The 26842-nt window shown below is 40.8% G+C and overlaps 1 protein-coding gene across 1 annotated transcript in view; it reads left to right on the forward strand.

The window, feature by feature from the left end:
• Window positions 1-26842, forward strand: part of USP31 (ubiquitin specific peptidase 31) — a 102751-nt gene that overhangs the window by 62227 nt on the left and 13682 nt on the right. The window contains exons 7-13 of the mRNA XM_025371316.1: window positions 11148-11328; window positions 14075-14186; window positions 14722-14816; window positions 16268-16345; window positions 16939-17068; window positions 19360-19479; window positions 21742-21967. Coding sequence (XP_025227101.1) covers window positions 11148-11328; window positions 14075-14186; window positions 14722-14816; window positions 16268-16345; window positions 16939-17068; window positions 19360-19479; window positions 21742-21967 — 942 coding nt within the window. The remainder of the gene's footprint in view (window positions 1-11147; window positions 11329-14074; window positions 14187-14721; window positions 14817-16267; window positions 16346-16938; window positions 17069-19359; window positions 19480-21741; window positions 21968-26842) is intronic.

Consider the following 26842-nt stretch of genomic DNA (forward strand, 5'->3'; position numbering starts at 1 on the left):
TTACCTACAGACTTTATTGAAATTTTGCCATTTGTCTCACTATTGTACTTCATAGCAAAATTTAAAAAAAATTCTTATGCAGGATCGAATATCATGGTTTGCTTGGTTGTCATTTCTCTTTGATTTCATGTGTCAGGAACAGTTCTTTAGTCTTTCATGACTTTGGCATTTTTGAAGAGTATGGGCCCTTTGTTTTGTAGAACATCCTTATTTTGGGTTTGACTGACATTTCGTCATCGGTAGATTCCGGTTATGTATTTCTGGCAGGAATACCATGAAGTGTTGTTTTGTCCTTCTCATGGCATCATAGCAGGAGGTACGTGACACCTATGTGTCCTATTGCTGTCAGTAACTTTGATAACTAAGGTGATGTCTGCCAGGTTTCCCCTAGTACTAAGCTACTGTTTTCCCCTTGTAATTAATAAGCATCTTGTGGTGAGATACTTTGACAATATGTAAATATTTCCTGTCTTTTCTCAAACCTCTTTTTTTTTTTAAATGGAGTCTCGCCTTGCGCAGGCTGGAGTGTAGTGGTGCAATCTCAGCTCACTGCAACCTTCACCTCTCGGGTTCAAGCGATTCTCCTGCCTCATCCTCCTAAGTAGCTGGGATTACAGGCACCCGCCACCACGTCTGGCTAATTTTTTGTGTTTTTAGTAGAGATGGGGTTTTACCATGTTTGCCAGGCTTGTCTTAAACTCCTGACCTCGGGTGATCCTCCCACCTTGGCCTCCCAAAGTGCTGGGATTACAGGTGTGAGCCACTGTGCCCGGCCTTCCTGGTGATTTTAATGTGCTACCAGGACTGTTAACCACTGGTTTAGGGGAGGGCAGAAAAACATTACTGTCAGTGCAGTCCTCTTCTTCATTATTCAGTTTTTGATGTTTTATGGCTCCCCTTGTTTACTTATACTTTTAAGATACATTTGATAATAGTTTTGTCAAGTTCCTATAATCATAATTTTAAGGTTGGGGTAAATGTATAGAATTAACTGGGAGAGGGTGGCATTTTTACAGGATTGCACTTGCTTACTCAGGAACGTGATATCTGCATTTACTCGCCTTTTTTATTCCTGGGAAAGTTGTGATTTTCTGCACCTATTTCAAAGTTATTCCTAGGTGTTTTATTGCTGTTGTGAGTAGTGACCCCCTTCCCACTCCCATTATGTATTTTGTTTTTGATTTTTAGAGACAGTCTCACTCTGTCACCCAGGCTGGAGTGCAATGGCACAATCATAACTTAACTTCAGTCTCCATCTCCTGGGCTCAGGTGATTCTCCTGCCTCAATTTCTCGAGTAGCTGGGACTACAGGTGTGTGCCATCTGCCTGGCTAATTTTTTTGTGGAGACAGGGTCTAGCTATGTTGCCTAGGCTGGTCTTGAACTCCTGGCCTCATATATTCTTCTGGGGCAGGTTAAATTCCTGAAGGAGACCTTTCTACACTCCTTGTTGGAAGGTGGGGCCTGGTTGCCAGCACCCTAGGTGCTGAGTGACGGGAAAGAGCTGAGATGTTCGCTCACCCCTTTGTTTTAATACAGTGCCCTCACCTTCTCCTGGATTGCCTCCCTGTCCAGACATCCCTGTCTTTGCTGGAGTGGGAGGGGTATTTTGGCGTATCATGTTGGTAGTCATTTTCTCGTTTTTAAAAAATTTCAGTGAAATTTACTTAACATAATAACCACTTTTAAGTGGTCACTTCCATGGTATTAGTACATTAACAGTGTCAGGCAAATACTACCTCTATGTAGTTCCAAAACAGTTCCATCACACCAAAAGAAAACCCCATGACCATTAAGCAATTGCTTCTCATTCTCCCCTCCCGCCAGGCCCTGACAGCCACTAATCTGCATTCTTTTCTCTGGGTTGACCTATTCTAGCTATTTCATATAAATAAAATCAATAAATAAAATCATATAAATAAAATACAATATGGGACCTTTTATGTCTGGCTTCTTTCACTTAGCATAATGTTTCAATGTTCATCCATGTTGTAGCATGAGACAGTACTTCATTCCTTTTCTTTATTTATTATTATACTCTAAGTTCTAGGGTAAATGTGTGTGCAGTGTGCAGGTTTGATACATAGGTATACATATGCCATGTTGGTTTGCTGCACCCATCAACTTGTCATTTAGATTAGGTATTTCTCCTAATGCTATCCCTCCCCCATCCCCCCATCCCCCGATAGGCCCCCGTGTGTGATGTTCCCCACCTTGTGTCCAAGTGTTCTTATTGTTTGATTCCCAGCTATGAATGAGAACATGCAGTGTTTGGTTTTCTGCCTTTGTAATAGTTTGCTGAGAATGATGGTTTCCAGCTTCATCCCTGTCTCTGCAAAGGTTATGAACTCATCCTTTTTTATGGCTGCATAGTATTCCATGGTATATATGTGCCACATTTTCTTAATCCAGTCTATCATTGATGGACATTTAGGTTGGTTCCAAGTCTTTGCTATTGTGAATAGTGCCACAATAAACATACATGTGCATGTGTCTTTATAGCAGCATGATTTATAATCCTTTGGGTGTATACTCAGCAATGGGATTGCTGGGTCAAATGGTAATTCTAGTTCTAGATCCTTGAGGAATTGCTACACTGTCTTCCACAATGGTTAAACTAATGTACATTCCCACCAGCAGTGTAAAAGTGTTCCTGTTTCTCCACAGCCTCTCCAGCATCTGTTGTTTCCTGAGTTTTTAATGATTGCCATTCTAATTGGTGTGAGATGGTATCTCATTGTGGTTTTGATTTGCATTTCTCTGATGACCAGTGATGATGAGCATTTTTTCATGTGTCTGTTGGCTGCATAAATGTCTTCTTTTGAGAAATGTCTGTTCATATCCTTTGCCCACTTTGTGATGGGGTTGTTTGTTTTTTTCTTGTAAATTTGTTTGAGTTCTTTGTAGATTCTGGATATTAGCCCTTTGTCAGATGGATAGATTACAAAAATTTTCTCCCGTTCTGTAGGTTGCTGTTCACTCTGATGGTATTTCTTTTGCCATGCAGAAACTCTTTAGTTTAATTAGATCCCATTTGTCAATTTTGGCTTTTGTTGCCTTTGCTTTTGGTGTTTTAGTCGTGAAGTCCTTGCTCATGCCTATGTCCCTAAGGGTATTGCTTAGGTTTTCTTCTAGGGTTTTTATGGTTCTAGGTCTAAGATATAAGTCTTTAATCCACCTTGAATTAATTTTTGAATAAGGCATAAGGAAGGTATCCAGTTTCAGCTTTCTACATATGGCTAGCCAGTTTTCCCAGTACCGTTTATTAAATAGGGAATCCTTTCCCCATTTCTTGTTTTTGTCAGGTTTGTCAAAGATCAGATGGTTGTAGATGTATGGTGTTATTTCTGAGGCCTCTATTCTGTTCTATTGGTCTATATATCTGTTTTGGTACCAGTACCATGCTGTTTTGGTTACTGTAGCCTTGTAGTATAGTTTGAAGTTAGGTAGCGTGATGCCTCCAACTTTGTTCTTTTTGCTTAGGATTGTCTTGGCAGTGCGGGCTCTTTTTTGGTTCCATCTGAACTTTAAAGTCGTTTTTTCCAATTCTGTGAAGAAAGTCATTGGTAGCTTGATGGGGATGACATTGAATCTGTAAATTTCCCTGGGCAGTATGGCCATTTTTATGATATTGATTCTTCCTATCCATGAGCATGGAATGTTCCATTTGTTTGTGTCCTCTTTTATTTCATTGAACAATGGTTTGTAGTTCTCCTTGAAGAGGTCCTTCACATCCCTTGTAAGTTGAATTCCTAGGTATTTTATTCTATTTGAAGCAGTTGTGAATGGGAGTTCACTCATGATTTAGCTGTTTGTCTGTTATTGGTGTATAGGAATGCTTGTGATTTTTTTGCACATTGTATCCTGAGACTTTGCTGAAGTCGCTTATCAGCTTAAGGAGATTTTGGGCTGAGACGATGGAGTTTTCTAAATATACAATCATGTCATCTGCAAACAGAGACAATTTGATTTCCTCTTTTCCTAATTGAATACCCTTTATTTCTTTCTCTTGCCTGATTGCCCTGGCCAGAGCTTCCAACACTATATTTAATAGGAGTGGTGAGAGAGGGCATCCTTGTCTTGTGCCGGTTTTCAAAGGGAATGCTTCCATGTTTTGCCCATTCAGTATGATATTGCTGTGGGTTTGTCATAAATAGCTCTTATTATTTAGAGTTACATCCCTTCAATGCCTAGTTTATTGAGAGTTTTTAGCATGAAGGGCTAAAAACTTGAATTTTTAGCTTGAATTTTGTCAACGGCCTTTTCTGCATCTATTGAGATAATCATATGGTTTTTGTCATTGGTTCTGTTTTTGTGATGGATTATGTTTATTGATTTGCGTATGTTGAACCAGCCTTGCATCCTAGGGATGAAGCCAACTTGATCGTGGTGGATAAGCTTTTTGATGTGCTGCTGGATTCGGTTTGCCAGTATTTTATTGAGGATTTTCACATCGATGTTCACCAGGGATATTGGTCTAAAATTCTTTTATTTGTTGTGTCTCTGCCAGGCTTTGGTATCAGGGTGATGCTGGTCTCATAAAATGACTTAGGGAGGATTCCCTCTTTTTCTATTGATTGGGATGGTTTCAGAGGAATGGTACCAGCTCCTAGAATTCGGCTGTGAATCCATCTGGTCCTGGACTCTTTTTGGTTAGTAGGCTATTAATTATTGCCTCAATTTCAGAGCCTGTTATTGGTCTATTCAGAGATTCAACTTCTTCCTGGTTTAGTCTTGGAAAGGTGTATGTGTCCAGGAATTTATCCATTTCTTCTGGATTTTCTAGTTTATTTGTGTAGAGGCGTTTATAGTATTCTCTGATGGTAGTTTGTATTTCTGTGGCATCAGTGGTGATATCTCCTTTATCATTTTTTATTGCGTCTATTTGATTCTTCTCTCTTTTCTTCATTAGTCTTGCTAGCGGTCTATCAATTTTGTTGATCTTTTCAAAAAACCAGCTCCTGGATTCTTTTATTTTTTTGAAGGTTTTTTTGTGTCTCTATCTCTTTCAGTTCTGCTCTGATTTTAGCTATTTCTTGCCTTCTGCTAGCTTTTGAATTTGTTTGCTCTTGCTTCTCTAGTTCTTTTAATTGTGATGTTAGGGTGTCGATTTTAGATTTTTCCTGCTTTCTCTTGTGGGCATTTAGTGCTATAAATTTCCCTCTACACACTGCTTTAAATGTGTCCCAGAGATTCTAGTACGTTGTGTTTTTGTTCTCATTGGTTTCAAAGAACATCTTTATTTCTGCCTTCATTTCGTTATTTACCCAGTAGTCATTCAGGAGCAGGTTCTTCAGTTTCCATGTAGTTGTGCAATTTTGAGTGAGTTTCTTAATCCTGAGTTCTAATTTGATTGCACTGTGGTCTGAGAGATAGTTTGTTGTGATCTCTTTTCTTTTACATTTGCTGAGGAGTGCTTCTAATTATGTGGTCAGTTTTAGAATAAGTGCGATGTGGTACTGAGAAGAATATACATTCTGTTGATTGTGGGTGGAGAGTTCTGTAGATGTCTATTACGTCTGCTTGGTGCAGAGCTGAGTTCAAGTCCTGGATATCCTTGTTAACCTTCTGTCTCGTTGATCTGTCTAATATTGACAGTGGGGTGTTAATGTCTCCCATTATTATTGTGTGGGAGTCTTAGTGTCTTTGTAGGTCTCTAAGGACTTGCTTTATGAATCTGGGTGCTCCTGTATTGGGTGCATATATATTTAGGATAGTTAGCTCTTCTTGTTGAATTGATCCCTATACCATTAAGTAACGGCCTTCTTTGTCTCTTTTGATCTTTGTTGGTTTAAAGTCTGTTTTATCAGAGACTAGGATTGCAGCCCCTGCTTTTTTTTTGCTTTCCATTTGCTTGGTAGATCTTCCTCCGTGCCTTTATTTTGAGCCTATGTGTGTCTCTGCACGTGAGATGGGTCTCCTGAATACAGCACACTGATGGGTCTTGACTCTTTATCCAATTTGCCAGTCTGTGTCTTTTAATTGGGGCATTTAACCCATTTACATTTAAGGTTAATATTGTTATGTGTGAATTTGATCCTGTCATTATGATGTTAGTTGGTTATTCTGCCCGTTAATTGATGCAGTTTCTTCCTAGCATTGATGGTCTTTGTAATTTGGCATGTTTTTGCAGTGGCTGGTACCAGTTGTTTCTTTCCATGTTTAGTGCTTCCTTCAGGACCTCTTATAAGGCAGCCTGGTAGTGACAAGCATTTGCTTGTTTGTAAAGGATTTTATTTCTCCTTCACTTATGAAGCTTAGTTTGGCTAGCTATAAATTCTGGGCTGAAAATTCTTTTCTTTAAGAATGCTGAATATTGGCCCCCACTCTCTTCTGGCTTGTAAGGTTTCTGCCGAGAGATCCGCTGTTAGTCTGATGGACTTCCCTTTGTGGGTAACCTGACCTTTCTCTCTGGCTGACTTTACCATTTTTTCCTTCATTTCAACCTTGCTGAATCTGACAATTATGTGTCTTGGGGTTGCTCTTCTCGAGGAATATCTTTGTGGTATTCTCTGTATTTCCTGAATTTGAATGTTGGCCTGCCTTGCTAGGTTGGGGAAGTTCTCCTGGATAATCCTGAAGAGTGTTTTCCAGCTTGGTTTCATTCTTCCCATCGCTTTCAGGTACACCAATCAAATGTAGATTTGGTCTTTTCACATAGCCCCATATTTCTTGGAGGCTTTGTTCATTTCTTTTTACTCTTTTTTCTCTAACCTTGTCTTCTTGCTTTACTTCAATCACCGGTACCCTTTCTTCTACTTGATCAAATCGGCTGTTGAAGTTTGTGCATGCATCACAAAGTTTTCATGCCATGGTTTTCAGCTCCATCAGGTCATTTAAGCTCTTCTTTACACTGTTTGTTCTAGTTAGCCATTTGTCTAACCTTTTTCTCAAGGGTTTTAGCTTCCTTGCGATGCGTTCAAACATGCTCCTTTAGCTCAGAGAAGTTTGTTATTACCAACCTTCTGAAGCCTACTTCTGTCATCTCATCAAAGTCATTCTCCATCCAGCTTTGTTCCATTGCTGGTGAGGAGCTGTGATCCTTTGGAGGAGAAGAGGCGCTCTGGTTTTTAGAATTTTCAGGCTTTCTGCTCTGATTTCTCCCCCTCTTTGTGGTTTTGTCTACCTTTGGTGTTTGATGTTGGTGACCTACAGATGGGGTTTTGGTGTAGATGTCCTTTTTGTTGATGTTCGTGCTATTCCTTTCTGTTTGTTAGTTTTCCTTGTAACAGTCAGGTCCCTCAGCTGCAGGTTTGTTGGAGTTTGCTGGAGGTCCACTCCAGACCCTGTTTGCCTGGTATCACCAGCAGAGGCTGCAGAACAGCAGATATTGCAGCCTGATCCTTCCTCTGGAACCTTTGTCCCAGACGGGCATCCACCTGCATGAGGTGTCTGTTGCCTCCTCCTGGGAGGTGTCTCCCAGTTAGGCTACATGGGAGTCAGGGACCCACTTGAGGAGGCAATCTGTCCGTTCTCAGAGCTCAAACGCTGTGGATGGAGAACCACTGCTGTCTTCAGAGCTGTCAGACAAGGACCTTTAAGTCTGCAGAAACTGTCTGCTGCCTTTTGTTCAGCTATGCCCTACCCACAGAGTTGGAGTCTATAGAGGCAGCAGGCCTTGCTGAGCTGTGGCCCAGTTCAAGCTTCCTGGCTGCTTTGTTTACCTACTCAAGCCTCAGCAATAGTGGATGCCCCTCCCCCAGCCAGGCTGCTGCCACACAGTTCGTTGTCAGACTGCTGCGCTAGCAGTGAGCAAGGCTCCATGGGCGTGGGACCCAAATCTCCTTGTCTGCTGGTTGCTGAGGCCTTGGGAAAAGTGGAGTATTTGGGTGGAAGTGTCCTGTTTTTCCAGGTAGAGTCTGTCACAGCTTCCCTTGGCTAGGAAAGGGAAATCCCCCAATCCCTTGAACTTCCTGGGTGAGGTGATGCCCTGCCCTGCTTCAGCTTGCCCTCCGTGGGCTGTACCCACTGTCCAACTGTCCCAATGAAATGAACCAGGTACCTCAGTTGGAAATGCAGAAATCACCCATCTTCTGCATCCATCATGCTGGGAGCTGCAGACCAGAGCTGTTCCTATATGACCATCTTGGAACGGATCCACTTCATTCCTTTTTAATGGCTGAACATTATTCCATACATACATATGCATGTACCATGTTTTCTTTATCCATTAATCCATTGATGGGCTTTTGTTTTTTTCCTACCTTTTGTCTATTATGAATAGTCCTACTATGAACATTTGTGTACAAGTATTTGTTTGAATACCTGTTTTCAGTTCTTTTGGGTATATGGAATTGATGGATCATATCATAATTCTATGGTTATCTTTTTTGGGAATTGCCAAACTGTTTTCCACAGGAGCTGGATTGTTTTACATTTCCACCAGCAATAGATGAGAGTTCTAATTTCTCCACATCTTTGCCAACATTTATTTTTCATCTTTTTGATTTTAGCCATCCTGGTGGATGTGAAGTGTTACTTCATTAAGATTTTGGCTTGCATTTCTCTAGTAGTAAATGATGATGAACATCTTGTCATGTGCTTGTTGGCCATTTATATATTCTGGAGAAATGTCTATTCAAGTCTTTTTCCCATTTTAAATTGCACTTTTTGTTGAGTTGTAAGAATTCTTTGTAAGGTTGTATAATACTAGACCCTTATGGGATATATGACTTGCAAGTATTTTATTCCATTCTCTGGGTTTTTTCTCTTTCTTGATAGTGTTTTTTGATGTTCAAAAGTTTTTCATTTTGATGAAATCTATTTTTTCTTCTGTTGCGCATAATTTTGTTGTCATATCTAAGAATCCGTCACCACATCCAAGGTCATAAAGATTTACCCTTGTGTTTTCTTCTGAGTTGTGTAGTTTTAGCTCTTACATTTAGGTTGTTGAAACATTTTAAGTTAATTTTTATAAATTGTATGAGGTAGGGACCAAACTCCATTCTGGGGCAAGTAAATATTTACTTGTCCCAGCACCATTTGATGAAGAGATTGTACTGTCCTCATTGAATGATCTTGGTGCTCTTGTTGAAAGTCCTTATTTTAATTCCTCTTTTACTTCACCCTTTACTTCCAGAGGCCTCTGGCACCTCCAGTTTCTGATTCTTTTGGTGATCCTGTATATTGGGTTGGCCAGCTTTCTACAATGCCAGCTTACAATTCAGTTTTCTCTGGTCTACTCATATTTACAATATTTTCTAGATAGTCTATTATTTCACTTATTCTTCTTTGACTCAGGTGCTTGTTTTTCTTTCTTTTCCAGTTGTTGCATTTCCCTGTATGTGTTTTTGTTTGGATTGTTTCCTAATTTTATTGCATTATAGTGAAAAATACCTATTATCTTGTCCAGAGAGCCTTTCCTCACTCCCTTTACCTGCAGGCTGGCTGGCGAACTCCTGCTCTTCTGGGCTTCAATTATAGTAACTTCTGTTAATCTCTCACACCAGCATGTAATGTGGAAATGATCTATTTTCCTTTCTGTCCTTCCCACCACATTGTGAAGTTCTCTGGAGCTGAGACCACATTTTGCTTTATCTTACTATACCAAGCAGTGCAGTATAGTTCTTAATATGCAGCAAGAGCCCAGGTAATGTTTGTTCAACTGAAAGTTTCTCAAAACCCTGTTCCCACTCTAGTTGCTTAGAGTTAACACTGAGTTTCTATTTATAAGTGAATTCGGTGAATTCAAAGGTTATTTGTATTCTAGCTAGAGACTGCCTTATTGAGTGTGCGTTAGCCTCTATCCTAAGGCCTTCTCAGATGTTTTGTTCGATACGTAATGAGGCTACTGCTTTCCCCACATTACCAGCGAGGAAGCTGAGACTTAGAGATGAAGTAACCACTCCCAGCTCACACAGCTGGCAGTAAGCGGCTCCACAGTTTGAACAGAGCTTGATTTCTGTGCAGTTGACAACGTGGCATCCCCTTATCTTGTCAGGAGTCCTCATCAATTCTAGGAGAACAGGTCTTCCCACCCTTACTTCTGCCAAGAACCTGGGAAACGAGTTTATTATCTCAACTTCAGATATCTATTATTTTTATTTTCTCATACCAGAATTTAAAATGGTTATGAAGTGAGATCTACTCCTGTTCCTTTTGATTTCTTTATGGTGTTTAAGCTTAAAAAGTCTTCTTCCCTCTAATGGCTTGACAAAGAGTCAGCTTTTTTCTCATTTCTAGTTTGTGTGTGTTGTTTTTTTAAACTCTATCTGGAATTTATATTGGTATTAACTCTGTACTTGTCATTTTAAATTGTTATAATGTTGAGGTATCTTAATAGGTTCAGTGAGTCTTAGATTGCTGAGTATTGAGGTTATTGCCAGCATTCTGCTATAAATACTTTTGTGTAGGCCATTTGTATTTTATTCTCTTTCTGGCGGTGTTATTATTTATGGTGGTGGTAGGAGGGGTTTCTTTTATTCTCCAGCTGGGGCGTCATTTCCCTAGGCTGTACTTCCAAAGGATTAGAGGAAGGAACAGGTATTTAGTCAGGCATTTATTGAGGTTGTGCTGGGTGCTGAATTGCTGGGTACTTGGATTGACAGGGAGCTCTGCTTTGGGGCATTTGGGAGGATCAGTACTGTGCCTGTCAAACATATATTTTTGTTAACTTTAATGTGGATTGATCCAGTCTAGTAGATTGTATTCCAAGTTGGAAGATTCTCCTGATGGCTCTGAGTCTAGTAGGTGTAGTGTGTCATTTACCTTTTATTTCTTGTAAGTCTGGCTCTTTAATCAGGGAGAAGAAACTGCTATTGAATATTGAAGAGCATTCCACATATTCTCATCTTTATTTTTTAAAAATTTGTTTGATTACTGGTTGCATGACCTCACTAAATTTTCTTGGTGAATCATCTCAGCACACATGCGCTTCTAAAACTGTATCTAACATTCACTGAAGTGCAGTTTTAGTTTTCAGTTTTTAAGGTAGGTAAGACTAGTTTAAAGGAAATAATAATGGATGCTAAAGAAATTCTCTCACGGCTAGATGAGTAATCTAAGTAGGATGTTTCTTTTTTTGATTGCGGTTTAATTTACATAATGACAATTTTTTAAAAAATTTTCTCTGTTGGGTAAATTTCTTCATAATGAGTGAATAAAAATAATTTTGAAGAGATAAAATGAGTTGTTTTTATTCTATTTCAGGAATTCATTTAAACAACAACCTGAACCACTTGAAATTTGGCTTGGATTATCATAGACTGTCTTCTCCTACACAAACAGCAGCAAAGCAAGGGAAAATGGATTCGTCCACCTCAAGAGCAGGCAGCGACAAGATTGTCCTGTTGGTGTGTAACCGAGCCTGCACTGGGCAACAAGGGAAAAGGTGAGAACCAGATTATTTCCCAGTAAGTAGCTAGACTGGAGAAGTTCAGTATTTTCAAACATTTTTAAAAGCATGGGCAAAAAGTTCTTACTTTTAGTACTTAATTTTTTATTCTGATATTTCGAAAGAATACATGTACAAGTTGACCTGATTTGGGGCATTGGTTGGGGGAGAGTAAAGTTAGGAATCTGGATTTCTTTTTGTTGTTGTTTGTGTGTGTGTGTGTTTTTTTTTTTTTTTTTTTTTTGATACAGAGTTTTGTTCTGTCACCCAGGCTGGAGCACAGTTGTGTGGTCTCGGTTCACTGCAACCTCCGCCTCCCAGGTTTAAGCGATTCTCTTGCCTCAGCCTCCTGAGTAGCTGGGATTGTAGGCGCCAGCCACCACACCCAGCAGGTTTTTAATATTTTTAGTAGAAACGAGGTTTCACCATGTTGGTCAGGCTGGTCTCAAACTCCTGACCTCAGACAATCCACCCGCCTTGGCCTCCCAAAGTGCTAGGATTATAGGCGTGAGCCACCGCATCTGGCCAGGAATCTAGTTTTTAAAGGCCCATTTCATATGTGTATTTTCAGTTCAGGCTCCTCTTGGGACTCTAGACCCGTTTCCAGCTGCTTTCCTGACAGCTTTTTTATTTTTATTTTTTTAATTCTTAACATGTCTACTTGGATGGTGCATGTCCCTCAGTCTTATGTCCCAAATTGAACTCATTTTCTTTCCTTTTAAAACTGGCTCTCCAGTATTTCCCATCTTGAGAAATGGCACCACACATTCATTCAGCTTTGTAAGTCAGAAATTTGGGAGTCAGAAATCTCTCTCAAATTTGTCTAATGCCCTCTGTAAGAGTGTATGGGTGTTTTATACTATCTTTTAAAGTAACTGTGTCACAGTAGGAATGTAACCTGAGTATTAACAAAAGACAGATATGTTTCAAGGAGAAATGACTTGATGTTTCTTAACATTTGTTAGGGGAACCTTTATGTTAGCCTTTGAAATTTTTGCTTTGAAATAAGTTCCTTGCATAGTAAATAACATAAATGTAAAATGTGTTGATATGCATATTTATGCTATTCATTGACAGGTATTTTAGTGTTTACAGTGTGTTGGGCATGGTTCTAAACACTGGGGATTCAGCAGGGAACAAGACAGGCAGGGTCTGTGTCCTCATGGACAGACCGGCTATGAACAAGCAGACGTCATTAACTTCAGACAGTCTGTACCATGTTGAAGGCATTAAAACAGACTAGAATGATAGAGTGTGATGGTGGGAGGCTGGCAAGACTACATTAGGAAGGGAGGTCAGGGAAGGCGTCCCTATAGAGACTGCAGCCAAGCTGAGCCCCAGTGAGCTGTGTGAACATGAGGAGAAAGGATCCCTTGCAGAGGGAACACCCAGTACATGCACACAAGACTGGGAGGAGGTTGGTGTGTGTCAGGCACAGAAGGAATGAAGTAAAGAACCTGTGGAATTCCCTTCATGATGCTAGTCTCTCAAAGAGTGAAGTCATTATTTTTAAAAAATATGGTTGGGTGATTTACATGTGCTTGTAACTCATTTCGCATCACAGTAGTTTTTAGGCAGATTGGTTCACTGTTAAGCACCACTACAAGCGAATAGTTTGATAGTTCTTAGAAACTGGTTTCTTGGTGATCTTAGCACCTCTACTTCCCTCTGGGCCTGAGTCAGAGTTAATCTGTTAGATCATTTGTTCATTCATTCATTCATCTTCTATTTTCTAGACATTGTCTGTCTGTGCTACTAAGATAAATACATCACAGTGCTTGCTATCAAATAACTCACAGCCTATTGGTGGAGGCAGAACAATAAGCAGGCATTGTTTATAGCACAGTATACACAGGAAACAAGCCAACAGGGTGCCTCCTGGAAAAGAATACCTCCACTGGGTCTTCACATGAGTGAGCAGGTGACAGCCTAGACTCAGAAGGATGGGGAGGGTATTCCAAACAGAGCGAGTTCCCTGACAAAAAGACATGCATGTGTGAGAGTAGGACACATTCAGGGAATTTGGGTTTGAATGATTGGGCATGGATGAGAGTTGAGGGTAGGCTAGTGGTCCTCAACATTGGCTGCATATTAGAACCACCCAGGGAGCCCCTAAAAACATCTCAGTGTTCAGATCACATTCCGAACTGATTTCATCAGAATCTCTGGGGACTGGACTTGGGCGTCATTATTTTCTAAAGCTCCTCTGGTGATTTTGGTCTTTGGTCTATGCAGCTGAGGCCAAGAACCACAGTACTGCTTGGACTCTGTGGGACATAGACAGCTCTGGAACTGACTTTCACTGTCACATGCTTGCCAGTGCCTCCCTTGTTGTCAGAGACTCAAGAATGTGGCTGCCTGTCTGTGAGACCTTCCAGCCCTATCTAGTCCTCTGGCACCCAACCCCTTATGGGTTTGACGTGTACTGTTTGCCAGGCTCATGTCCACTCCCACCCCCTCTGCTCCCCATCTTCACTGATCCTGCCCCATTGCCACCTGCTGTCCTAGTACCATATGCCCCTAGAAGCCATTTTGGTGTATTGGCTATTAAATTTAATTTAGAAATCTAAGCTGTTCATCTCATTATGAAGAGTTACCATTACATTTCCTGTTTGTTTTATTTTGAGAACTGTCCTAAAGCCAATTATGTCTTGATTCCATTTTAAGAGATCAAGAACAAAAGATAACAGTGTTAAAGGAATTACCGTACTTTTAAGGTGATTACATTGTTGATGTATGTTAGATTTGGACTGCCTTTTGTGCTGCACTTAGAGAAGACAATAGCTTGGGACCTTCTGCAGAAGGAAATCTTGGAGAAGATGAAGTATTTCTTGAGGCCCACGGCTTGCCTTCAGGTTTGTAAGCATTTTGATATTCCAGCATAGCATGGGTGTATACTCAGTGAGGAAACAAGCATTATAATGAAATTTGAGTTTCTTGTGTTTGGATTTCCAGGACTGAGAATTTATCCCTCATTTTATGAAAGAGCTAGTCATTGCAAGGTTTTCCTTGAACTGCCGTGTATTCCTTTATAATATTTATCTAAAAACGTTAATACATGAACAACTTGGAAGGGTTTAGTAGAATGTCTATCTGTATATTTTAAAAATTATTACTGTGTTAAGGTATCCGTGGAAGACCATTAAGCTGATGTTTAGTAAAAGCAATGTGTTACTTGTCTTGCATGACTTACTTGATATGTAAATCGCATTTGGGTAAATCATATTTAAAGTGTATTAGAGTGGCTCAACAACCTTATAGAATCTTATAGAGAAGCATTTTGCAGAATAAACAGTTTACTGAAACTCTAATCTGTTTTGGAAATGCCACTGTGAAACAGATGCCCTTGAAGAAAAATTTGGCTTAATTCTCATCTAACATCTGATGCAGGTGTGTCCATTCAGCTTGCGTGTGGTCAGTGTTGTTGGAATAACATACTTGCTGCCCCAGGAGGAGCAGCCCTTGTGCCACCCGACAGTAGAAAGGTAAAAAAAAAAATTTTTTTTAAATTACCTTTTAGAATCTCACACATGTTCATTTGTGATTTCAAGTGATGTCTGATATAATTTCCACATAAGTGTGCAAGATTCTTTAGGCTCATTTTGAAATTAAGTACTTATTTTACTTTTGATTCATGCTTGGGTATATGTTTAGTGATCTTTCTTGAAATAAGAAAAGCCCTGGAGGACTTGCGTTAGGAAAGCAAATTAACGTATGTCCTAGGACTGCAGATAAATGACACTTTCATATTCACCAGGAATGAAGTTTTGTAAAGTAACGTTCTAATCAGGCTACATTCTTCCTTAAAACCCTTATATGGCAACTTGTGGCATAAAAGATAAACCCCGTGTTCCACAATGTAAGAAGTTCTTCACAGTTTGAATTCCGCTTGCTTTACTTTTGTCAGGCCTTGCTCTTCCTCTCCCCACTATCCCAAACTTTCAGCAGCATTAAAGTACTGACGATTGTTTGAACAGGCGATACTATTTTATACGCGTGCTTTGCATGTGTGGTTTCTTCTGTCTATAATCCCTTTCCTTTAAGCCCTTTTTTATACTCTTCCTCCTCTCACCCCCCGCAACCTGCCCTGCAGAATTAGTCACTCTACTCTGCTACCTCTTGTGCTGGCTAAATCTGTTATATTTATAATACTCTATTGTATTAATAAAATAATATACATCTATACACACTGTGTGTCTATGAATATATAATATACATATGAAAACACATTTTTTATAATAAAAATTATTATAATAAAATGATTTTTTCAACAAATATTGTAGTGCCTGTATTTCAGCATTCTAAAAAAGCATACAACATGGTCCTGCTTGAAAGCTCCCTGTTTGGGTTTAGAGATGAGAGTTAATAGATTAGACAACAATCCAAAATATTGCACAATATAAACAAGATAAGATGGGTAATAACTGAGTTCTGGATTTCCCAGGAGATGGCAAGGAGCCAGTGAACTTGCGAGGGGGGTAGATTTGGAGGAAGGAGGAAGAAGGGTGCAGTCTAGAGCAGGCGTGGCATGTTGGTGGAGAGGTGGAAAGGTGCAAGGGGCGACTTTGTTCCCGGGGGACTACCGTCCAGTGTCTATTTGGGTGGGTGAAAAATTGGGCAAGAAGTTGGGAAGGTCATAATGACTATCTGAGTGTGATCAGCAGCAGCCTCATAAATGACACTAAATTTCTTCCACCTCTTTATTATTAATACTATATTGGGCTTTTTAATTTAAGGGTTTTTCAGTTTAGTTGTCATGTAGTTACTAAATCAGTGGTTATAGTGGTCTTGCCAAAAACTTTTTTCTGATGGGGAACTATGATGAAGATTTTCATTAATCACATTATGATTTCAGGTAGGACATAATCACATTAAGTAAAATCATTTGTTTAGAAAATAATATGTGGCTTCCCTCTTCACTTCCCCGGTTCTACAGGGCATTAAAATCTTGTGGACCAGGTGGCACCGCTCATGTGAAATTAGTAGTCGAATGGGACAAGGAGACAAGAGATTTGTGAGTATTTTTAAAGTTAGTATTTATAGAAACATTGTTTTAATTATCATTTTTATAGCACACCTTTGATATGTTAAATGAGCCGAAACCTAAATCTCTCTTCTCTTTAGCTAAGTATCCAGGTGTGTTGTTAACCCTTTATTTAAGCAGTTTATTATTCCTTTCCTGTACATTCTCTCTTCTCAATCCCAGAACCTTAGAACATTTGTTCACTGCTGAAAGAGAAACTGTATACTCATTACTATATAGGTTCAATTTACTTTGATTTTTTATTACAGGCCCATTAATTCTAGGAAGCGATGTTAGATGCATGTTCTTAGGTGTAAAGGACAGGAATATATGATTTAACCAGTACAGTTCATGGCCAAACCCAGAAAAATCAAGTTAGTTCTGGAAATAACTTTGTATACAGAGAACTTTTCAAGAACATTTTGGAATATAGAAAAATTTGGTCACTACTTTTGTTTTCTTACACATTGATTTTTTTTTTCCCTTTAGTTATAAGTTTGTAGTCACTTCACGAAGCCATAATTGTATTTTTCCTTCTGTTTTGCAATACATTCTCTGATAGATGCTTCTCCCCCTAATTGCAGCTTGTTTGCAAATACTGAAGATGAGTATATCCCTGATGCAGAAAGTGTTCGTCTGCAAAGGGAGCGTCATCATCAGCCTCAAACCTGTACTTTATCCCAGTGTTTCCAACTCTACACCAAAGAGGAGCGGGTAAGAGGCTGGGCAGCATTTCTTGGTTGCTCAGGGCAGTGGGGAGTGGGGCATGGCAAGATGACAGTGGAGAAACAAATCATGCCCCAGAAGTCACTGCAGGATTTTGCATATATGTAAGTCTGCACATGTAATGAACATCTTAGTGCTATTGCTTTTAGGACTTCAACAACAAGTCGTAAGTTTCTAGAAAACCTTGATTAATTGAAATACTCTGGAAATGAACCTTCATAGTTAGTTCTTTTTCATGGTTAATGATCAAGTTTTGATGATTTTCTTTCTCAATTTAGAAGTTTCAAGATCTTTTCCTTAGTAACTTAAACAGTGATTCTTGACTTTTTGATACTAAGAACATAGGTGCCAGGACCTATTTAAATTTAAATTAATTAAAATTAAGTGAAGTAAATAATTAAATAATTCAGTTCCTTCACTGCATTAGTCATGTTTCAAGTGCTCAGCAGACACATGGTGGTTAGTGGCTCCCATATTGAACAGCGTAGATATAGACCAGAAAGTAGACAGCAAGGCTTTGCAGGTAGTAGGGACCCCGTAAGTGTTTAATGAATGGATGGACAGAGAGATGGATAAATAAGCCTCTATGGGTGGGGCCCAGGCCTGTGTGATTTTTATGCACCTTATAAACATTGACCAGAGTACTTGGAGTTCATCTAACCTTGCATTGATATCTAGGATCATAATTGTGACTACTAGTTGTAACTCTTCACTCTTAAATAGAGGGAGTCATACAATTTCAGGATTGAAGGAGACTTTAAAACTCCTTTATTCTAGTGATTGGGTTCTTCTTCTACTTAATTTCAAATAGGTGATTGCTTAGCCTGAGTTTGAATATCTTTTGTTATGAGGTGTTTGCCTCCTTAAGATGGATAAACTGTGTTTTCTCTGGATAGCTCTGATGGTAACTGAAGTTAACCTGAAATATGTCTGCTGGTTACTACAGCTAATAATTGTTCTGTCTCTTAAATTCGTTATGACTCAGAAGTCCTAATTTTATTTTTGTCTGTTATTCGAGTATTTGAAAATAGCTTTTGTATTTCCACTGAGTCTTCTCTCCCCCACACTGTTTTTAGCTAGTTCCTTTAATAATAGTTTTTCATAAGACATGTTTGGTTTTTTTCCTTTTTTTTTTTTTTTTTTTTTTGTTTCCCCCAGTTTTGCACTCAATTATGAAATAGTTGGCTTTGGAATTGGTTGACTATAGGTTCTCTATGGCACCTTGCCCTGTTTAGCTTTTTTTTTTTTTAAATGACTTTGGAGATGTTTGATAATGGCACAAAGATAATGGATGAGCAGATCGACTAGATGGCATCACTGGTATTCCACAAAACATCTCACTGATCTAGAATGCTAGCAAGATACCTTTTAACAGGGGCTCATTCATTCAGTAGGTGTTTGTTGAGTACATACCATGTTAGGTATCATACTGGTACTGGAGAAGTAGCAGGGGGCAACATAAACAACGTTTTTGCCTTCATGCTGTTTATAGTCTACTGGAACAAGTAAATAAAGGAAGCAAAGGTCCTGGAATAGGAAGCAAAGGCCCTTTGGCAAGACTGTCAAACAGAAATGAAGCCAGTATGGCTGGAGGACAGGAGGTGAGGGACAGAATTGACACAGTATATGCTCCATGAGAGCAGATACTCCATCTGTCTTGATCACTAAATAATTCCAGTATCCAGAGCAGTACATGGCACATAGAAAGTGACATCTGGCCAGGCGCAGTGGCTCATGCTTGTAATCCCAGCACTTTGGGAGGCTGAGGTGGACGGATCGCCTGAGCCCAGGAGTTCAAGAGCACCTGGGCAACATGGCAAAACCCGATCTTTACCAAAAATACAAAAATTAGCTGGGCGTGGTGGTGCGTGCCTGTGGTCTCAGCTACTCAAGAGGCTGAGGTGGAAGAATCACTTGAGCCTGAGGGATGGAGGTTGCAGTGAGCCAAGATCACGCCAGTGTACTCCAACCTGGGTGATAGAGTGAGACTCTGTTTCAAAAAAAGAAAGAAAGAAAGAAAGTAACATATTTAACGTTTATACAGTATTTACTGATTTAGTCGTTCCTCTTTGAGGGATAATCTATTCAACAAACCAGATCTGTTTAGAGTTTGGGTGCCAGCTCTGGCCACTTTTGATTGTGTTATTCCATTGATGCCCAGCATCTGTAGTTTCCAGAGAGATTTTGAGTTGCCCCATGCCCTGGCTAAGGCATTAGTCCAGCCGTAACACAGTCTTGCATTAAGTGGTGCCTGACGGGAGTCATGCTTCTGTTTTCAGCTTGCCCCCGATGATGCCTGGCGTTGCCCACACTGTAAGCAGCTGCAGCAGGGAAGCATTACATTAAGCCTCTGGACTCTGCCTGATGTGCTTATTATACATCTAAAGAGATTTCGGCAGGTACGGAAATTGTCTATCCTCAGGAACAAACAAGCTGTGACAAGTTTCTTATGACACTTGCTGATGGGCTCTGTGGGGGCTCTTTGGTATACCTGTTTGATCCAGTGAGTCCTGTCTGTGTATGTTATAGACACACTTTTTTTGCCCCTGTGTTTAGGGTAATGTTTTGTTCTTTCCCAAGGCAAAATTTGATTTTAGTTCATATTGCAGATATTTTACTTTGTTCTTGACTTGTAAATGTTGTGCTTAAATTTTGTAAAGTGTACTCTGGGATTTAAAAAGAACTAAGTAGAGATCCTTTCTGGGGGAGGTAGAATTCTATTTCTACCTAATGTAATAATGGGTGTTCTGCTCCTGAGGAGCTGTTGTATGGTTGGGGAGATGAGTCATAAATAAATACAAAGAAAATCTGCTTTGAATTGTATTGCTTTGTGAGTCAGTTTTTCCAAAAAGGCTGTCTATTCCCTGAGGTTAGGATTGTCTAGACAGTCTCAGTGTAAAAGGTAAATGGGAAGTGAACATTAATGGACTCCACGAGGCCTGGCTCTAAGTTTGTATCTGAAAGATGAGCAAGCTTTTACTAGGTGAGTTGGAAGCAGGGATCTCCCACACGGGGGCAGAGGGAGCAGTGTGTGCAAAGCCCGGCAGTGGGGAAAGCACAGCCTGCAGCAGGCCAGGTGGGCAGGCACTCTAGAGGGGTGGGCAGTGGTGGGAGTTGATGGAAGACGTGGGTGGATGCTGGTTGTCCAAGGAACCCTTTGTGGGCAGAGTAGGATTCTGATGAAGGGTTATAAGCAGAGAAGCAACCTTACCAAATCTGTATTTTGAAAATACTATTCTGGCTATTTTGTAGATAACAGATTAGAGGCTACAAGAATGAAGATGGGGAGACCTGAAGGAGGCCCTTGCCATCATCCAGGGTGGGCTGCTAGTGGATGGGATAGGTTGTGGCAGTAGAGATGGAGAGATGTTCAGGACTGTCTGAGGAGGTGGAGGTATCGGGCGACACACACATGGTCCCCAGGTCTGGGGCTTTCACACAGAGGTTCGAGGTTCAGCTCCTATGGGAGTGAAGAGTGGGCATTTGGCACCCAGTGTGTATTCTGTTGGGATTTGCAGGTGTAAAACTGACTGAGGGTTTGGATCCCAGCCTGCTGTGTCTCCTTCCCCAGACATAGAGTAATTTCCTGGGCTTTCTGTTTTCTTTTGAAGGCATGTCACCACCCTTCCAGCAACCCAGGCGTAAACCTGCAGTGTCCTCTTTGACTTCTTTCTTGTCCCTCTCATCTAGGCATGGCCATGCCTCTTCATCGACTCTTGTGTGTCCCCTCCCCATTCTTGCTGTCACCGTGCTGATTTAGACATTTTGTTGCTTTTCAGCTGGTCACTGTTGCAATGACTTTTAAGTGATTTCTTCACCTCCATTACTCCTATTTCTAACATGTTCTGTGCACTGCTTACACAGTTCTTCACCCACAACTCTGGTGACATCACCTTTTCCATAAAAGCCTCAGAGGATACGATCCAGATTCTTCAGGCTGGCCTTCCTGACCACCCAGGACCCGTCGTCCCTTCCTCTCAGGAACGTTTTTCTTCCCTTCACAGACCCTTATGTAGCTCCTTACGGTGGGCATATCTATGCCTGGTTAATTTTTTAAAGTTCCCATAGACACAGGAAACATGCAGTGAATATTTGTTCAACTCATGGATGGATTTCAAAGCATTTCCTTACAGGTTTAATGGAAAATACAGATTACCAAAGATTGCCACTGAGTGAATATGTTAAGCTGAGTCAGTGTTGCCTTGTGATGTGCCTGTTGGAGGAGGCGGAGGGGAATAGGCGCTGCTTATCGAGAGGCTCTTCTGAGCCAGGCACTGTGGTTTGCCCTTCACGGAGCCATCACATCATTAGTTTTTATACCTCTTTGACAGAGGTATCAGGAAGAGCCACCTGATATTGTCATTTTTTTGTAAGTCAAACGCTTTAAAGCCCTTTAACAGATAAGGAAAGGAAGACTTATAGAGGAAGACTCATTTACACCCCCATATGGATCCTCACTGGTTCCACCTTAGCTGATACTAAAACCTGTTCCTCTAGATAGCTAAAACTATCATCTGTTTCCCTGTTTTGTATGTCTTGGGAAACGTCAGATAGGTAACTCACACTGCTTTATCTGATAGGATCCACATTGTCCCCCTAAAGTGATCTGCCATCTGCTTGCATTAAAATATCACCAGAACTTGTTTTTCTTCTTGCAACAGGAAGGAGACAGGCGCATGAAACTTCAGAACATGGTCAAGTTCCCCTTGACTGGCCTGGACATGACACCTCATGTGGTTAAGAGGAGCCAGAGCAGCTGGAGTTTGCCATCCCATTGGTCCCCGTGGAGACGGCCCTATGGACTCGGGAGGGACCCTGAGGACTACATCTATGACCTGTATGCTGTGTGCAATCACCATGGCACCATGCAAGGGGGGCACTACACAGGTCTGCAGTGTGAGAGGCCGTGTGTCTGTGCTGGCGAGTCCTTCAGACGGGTTTGCTTGTGACAGGATGACTTGACTTGAGAGCCTCATTTCCCCTCCGGTAGGCAGTGTGCCAACTGTGAGGGCAGTTTCCATCCTCTGGCTCTCTGCCCAAGAGCAAATAAATGAACATTCTTCCTCCTCTTCCTGAGTGGGGTCATCCAGTAGGTAGCTGACTGATTGGGGAGTGGTATGTGCAGATAACAGTCTGGTGAACTGAGGATTTGCTCTTTGTTTACCTAACCTGCACTCCCCATTTAAGGTTTTGCTAGATAGAGTTCCTTGAGGTTCTAGCTTCTCTCTTATTTTAAATGATTGTGAACTCCTTTTTTTTTTTTTTTTAATTAAAGATGAGCTGTTGCTGTGTTGCCCAGGCTGGAGTACAGTAGCTATTCGCAGATGTGATTATCATACACCACAGCCTTGAACTTCGGGGCTCAAGCAATTCTCCTGCCTCATTCTCCAGAGTAGCTGGGATACAAGTGCATGACACTTTTATAGTGTCTTTAAAGTGACTTAGAAGGGTTTTTCTTTTTGTTTTAAGGTTAAATTGACCTTGTCATTTATAAAAGCAACTATGTTCATCATGAAATTTAGAGGCTAGAGGTGGAAAGAATACCATCATCCATGGGCTTATCACTGAGATAACCATTGGTATTTTTTTAATTGAGATAAAATATACATAACAAAATGTACCATTTTAAACATTTTTAAGTGTACAGTTCAGTGACATTAAGTACACTCACATTGTTGTGTAACCATTATCACTATCCATCTCTACAAGTTTTTTAATCTTCCCAAACTTAAACTCTGTACCTAATAAACACTAATTCCCGTTTTCTCTCCCCTCAGCCGTGACAAGCACTATACTTTCTGTGTCTATGAATTTGACTACTCTTGGTACCTCCTTTTAAATGGAATCATTCAATATTCCTTCTTTTGTGACTGGCTTATTTCATGTAGCTTAATGTCTGTAAGGTTCATCCACATTGTAGCAGGTATCAGAATTTCCTGCCTTTTTAGGGCTGAATAATGTTCCACTGTATGTCGGTAATATTTTGGTATGTAGTATATACTTGGCATGTTTTTCTCTACGTTTTTGCCATTATTTTCCACCATTGAGATTATACTGGCATTTTGTTATTGTTGTTCAAGTGAACATTTATTGAGCCCCTCACATCCTGCTTGCCCTGGGTTCTGTCACAGCAGAAATCAATAGGTCCCCAGCCTCTGTCTTCCGAGAGTGTAATCAAATAGGGGGAAACGTGGGTACAGATATGATTTAAAAAGAGGAGTCCCACATCATGGGTTCTGTGGTGGAGGTGTGAGCAGTGGGCAGAGGTCGGAGCCAGAGGATAGACTGGTCACAGTGTGCTGGAGGGGCAGGGTCAGCTGTTGGGGAAAGGAACCTGCTGCCTAACCTCATGGGCCAGCGGGGTGGATAGACAGGTCACAAATTCAGAAGCACAGCAGCACAGTGAGGGGTGAGTGGCACATGCGCTTCTGCATCCTCATCTTCACGCCTAGTATTGTAACAGAAGTAGCTTGATGTGGACACTTAATTTTTTATAAATACTTTTTTGTGTGTGTGTGTGTGACAGAGTCTCGCTCTTTCACCAGACTGGAGTGCGGTGGCACAATCTCGGCTCACTGCAAGCTCTGCCTCCCAGGTTCAAGCAATTCTCCTGCCTCAGCCTCCCGAGTAGCTGGGACTACAGGCACCCACCACCACACCCAGTTAATTTTTGTATTTTTAGTAGAGACAGGGTTTCACCATGTTGGCCAGGATGGTCTTGATCTCCTGACCTGGTGATCTGCCCGCCTTGGCCTCCTAACATGCTGGGATTACAGGCATGAGCCACCGTGCCCGGCCTATGAATACTTTTTTTTTTTTTTTTTTTGAGACGGAGTCTTGCTCTGTCGCCCATGCTGGAGTGCAGTGGCGCCATTTCGGCTCACTGCAAGCTCTGCCTCCCAGGTTCACGCAGTTCTCCTGCCTCAGCCTCCCGAGTAGCTGGGACTACAGGCACCTGCCACCACGCCCGGCTAATTTTTTGTATTTTTAGTAGAGACGGGGTTTCACCGTGTTAGCCAGTATGGTCTCGATCTCCTGACCTCGTGATCTGCCCGCCTCGGCCTCCCAAAGTGCTGGGATTACAGGCGTGAGCCACCGTGCCCGGCCTTAAATACTTTTTAATGACCACAGAATATTCTGTTGATAGACCTCTAATGTTATGTAACCCTTACCCATTGCTGAACATCTATATTGTTTCTGGTTTTTAACTTTTCATGTAACACTGATAAATATCTTTATGCTCTTTCACTTTTTCTGAATTTTAATTCTGTATTTCCTTGAGATTGAGTCTCAGAAATGGAATCATTGGGCTACGGGCCTGTATGAGCCTTTTGGGAGCCAGGCAGATTTCAGAGCTTTATTTGTTGATGTGATTAATTTGATTTTCCATGTGAGTGGTTAGGATTTGGATTTCTGCATCCTTCACACTCAGTGTGTTATACATGCATACTTCTCAGGGACTTTCTTTATTAATTCAGTGGTTTCTGCAACAAGACCCCGAGTGCTAGTGCTGACCATTGATTTATAAAGATAGGGAGAGGTGGAGGAGGGGTGGGGTCTGCCCAGTCCTGGGTACTATTAAATCTCTGGGACTCTTTTCTCTAGTATTTAGCCATGAACCTCCCTCCCCATCAGCCAAGGCAGAGGAGTCCGTGGCCTTGCTACCTTTCACACTCACTCTTTCAGTCTGCTCTGTTCTCTTCCAAGAGGGCAGGGGTTGGGAAGATTATTGGACACAATAATCTTTTATTTTTGAAACCCTTTTAGTTCAAGTTCTTTAAATAGGTATTTTTCTTTTTTTCAAACTCATTTTACTGCCAGAAGTTCTTTAAATATTTAAATGTTGCAGGCAGCAATTGTTGGTGAGAGGAATGATCCCAACTTTGAGTGCATCTCCTAATGGAATGGCTTGGATTGCCTCTGCCTGCTCTAGGAAGCACTTTCAAGGGGAGAAAGAAGCTAGAGAAGTTTAAAAGATGCTCTCACTTCATAGAAGACACAAGTTAATATGAATTAAGTGTTTAGATATATTTTGCCTTGTACTTTGGTTTAAGCCATATTTCAATGATGATAATAGTATATTTGGTATCTTACATATTTTAGATTTCTATTTTATGGGGGCCATGTGTACAAATACTGTGTCTCGTTGGATTTTTGCTTTTGTGGCATTACCAGTCATGTCTGTGTTCTTTGGTACTGAGTGATGGAATTCTATACTTGTGGACTCGTAGAATGGAAAGGGACGTGGAGGTCATTTAACTTCACAACTCACCGGGTGTTTTAACACCTTTGCCAGCATCCTGGATTGACATTCACCCAGCTCAGCTTTGGTAAAGAATGCATTTTCCATTTATAACACTGTTTCTCAAGAAAATACGGACTGACTTGTTACATAGTTTCTAGGAAGAAATTGTTGGGAAGAATAAGACAGCCTAGACTTTAGCATCATGTTGCTCTTTATATAATAGAACAGACCTTGGGAAGATGCCTGGAAACCCACAACTACCTCAGAGGCAGTACAGTTTGGTGGAAGGAACTTGGGTTAAAAGCCAGACGCATCTTTCTAGCTCTGTGTCCTGAGGCAGGTAACTGTCCACTAACTTGGCTACCACGTTAGTGAGCCAGAAAGTGGTCGTGCTGACCTCAGGGGACCCATTACCCAGGATGTGCTCAGATGTTTTCTGTATTCTTTCCCCTTTCTCATACTGAGGCCATACCACCACTTTTCTAATATATGAGATGTTTAGAGTCTTAGTTTAGAGAACGTTTTAAATATTCTTAGTGTTGTTGAATTAAAGATACTCTGTTTTTCAGTTTTTTCTTTTTTTTTTTTTAACATCAACTTTTAAGTTCAGGTGTACGTGTGCAGGATGTGCAGGTTGGTTACTTAGGTAAATGTGTGCCATGGTGGTTTGCTTCACAGATCATCCCATCACCTAGGTATTAAGCCCAGCATCCATTAAGCTATTCTTCCTGATGCTCTCCTACCCCCACCCCCACTTTTAAGTTTCCATTTGAAATGTTTATTTTATTTTTTGAGACAGGGTCTCACTTTGTCACCCAGGCTGGAGTGCAGTGGTGTGATCATGGCTCACTGCAGCCCCGACCTCCTGGGCTCAAGATCCTCCCACCTCAGCTTCCTAAGTAGCTGGGACTACAGGTGTGTGCCACCATGCCGGCCTAATTTTTAAATTTTTTTTGTAGAGTCATGGCCTACTGTGTTGTCCAGGCTGGTCTTGAACTCCAGATCTCAAGCAGTCCTCTGCCTCAGCCTCCCAAAGTGTTGGGATTATAGGCATGAGCCACCATGCCCAGCCTGGACTGTTTATTTTGATGTAATCTTTATTTTGCACTGGTTCTAGCTATAATTGATGGTATAATGATATAAACGATTGTATAAGGATTCTAGAACAGTGCCTCTCACACCATCTGTGATGAAGAACTTGGTCTTTTTCTACTTTAAAATTTCCAATCTTTTATGAACTAGTGCATTTGTAAAAATACAATAAAATCATCACAGCAGTATCAGATTGCTACAAAAGTTTTTAAATGCTTTTCTCCTTTTTGGTGCTTCTCTCATGTGGGCTTGTGTCAGTCCCTGAGCCGTAATTCTAGTAGCACTGGCCTAGAAAATACTTCAGAAAATAGTTCTAGGAAGAAAAGCAAGTAGAATTATTTTGTAATTAATGAATTTGCTGTGCTGCCTCAGTTTCCACACTGTTACTGAGAAGAGACCATCCTGAAGAGGAGCAGACTGAAAGG

Source organism: Theropithecus gelada, chromosome 20 (genome assembly GCF_003255815.1).
Source record: "Theropithecus gelada isolate Dixy chromosome 20, Tgel_1.0, whole genome shotgun sequence".
Taxonomy (NCBI): Eukaryota; Metazoa; Chordata; class Mammalia; order Primates; family Cercopithecidae; genus Theropithecus; species Theropithecus gelada.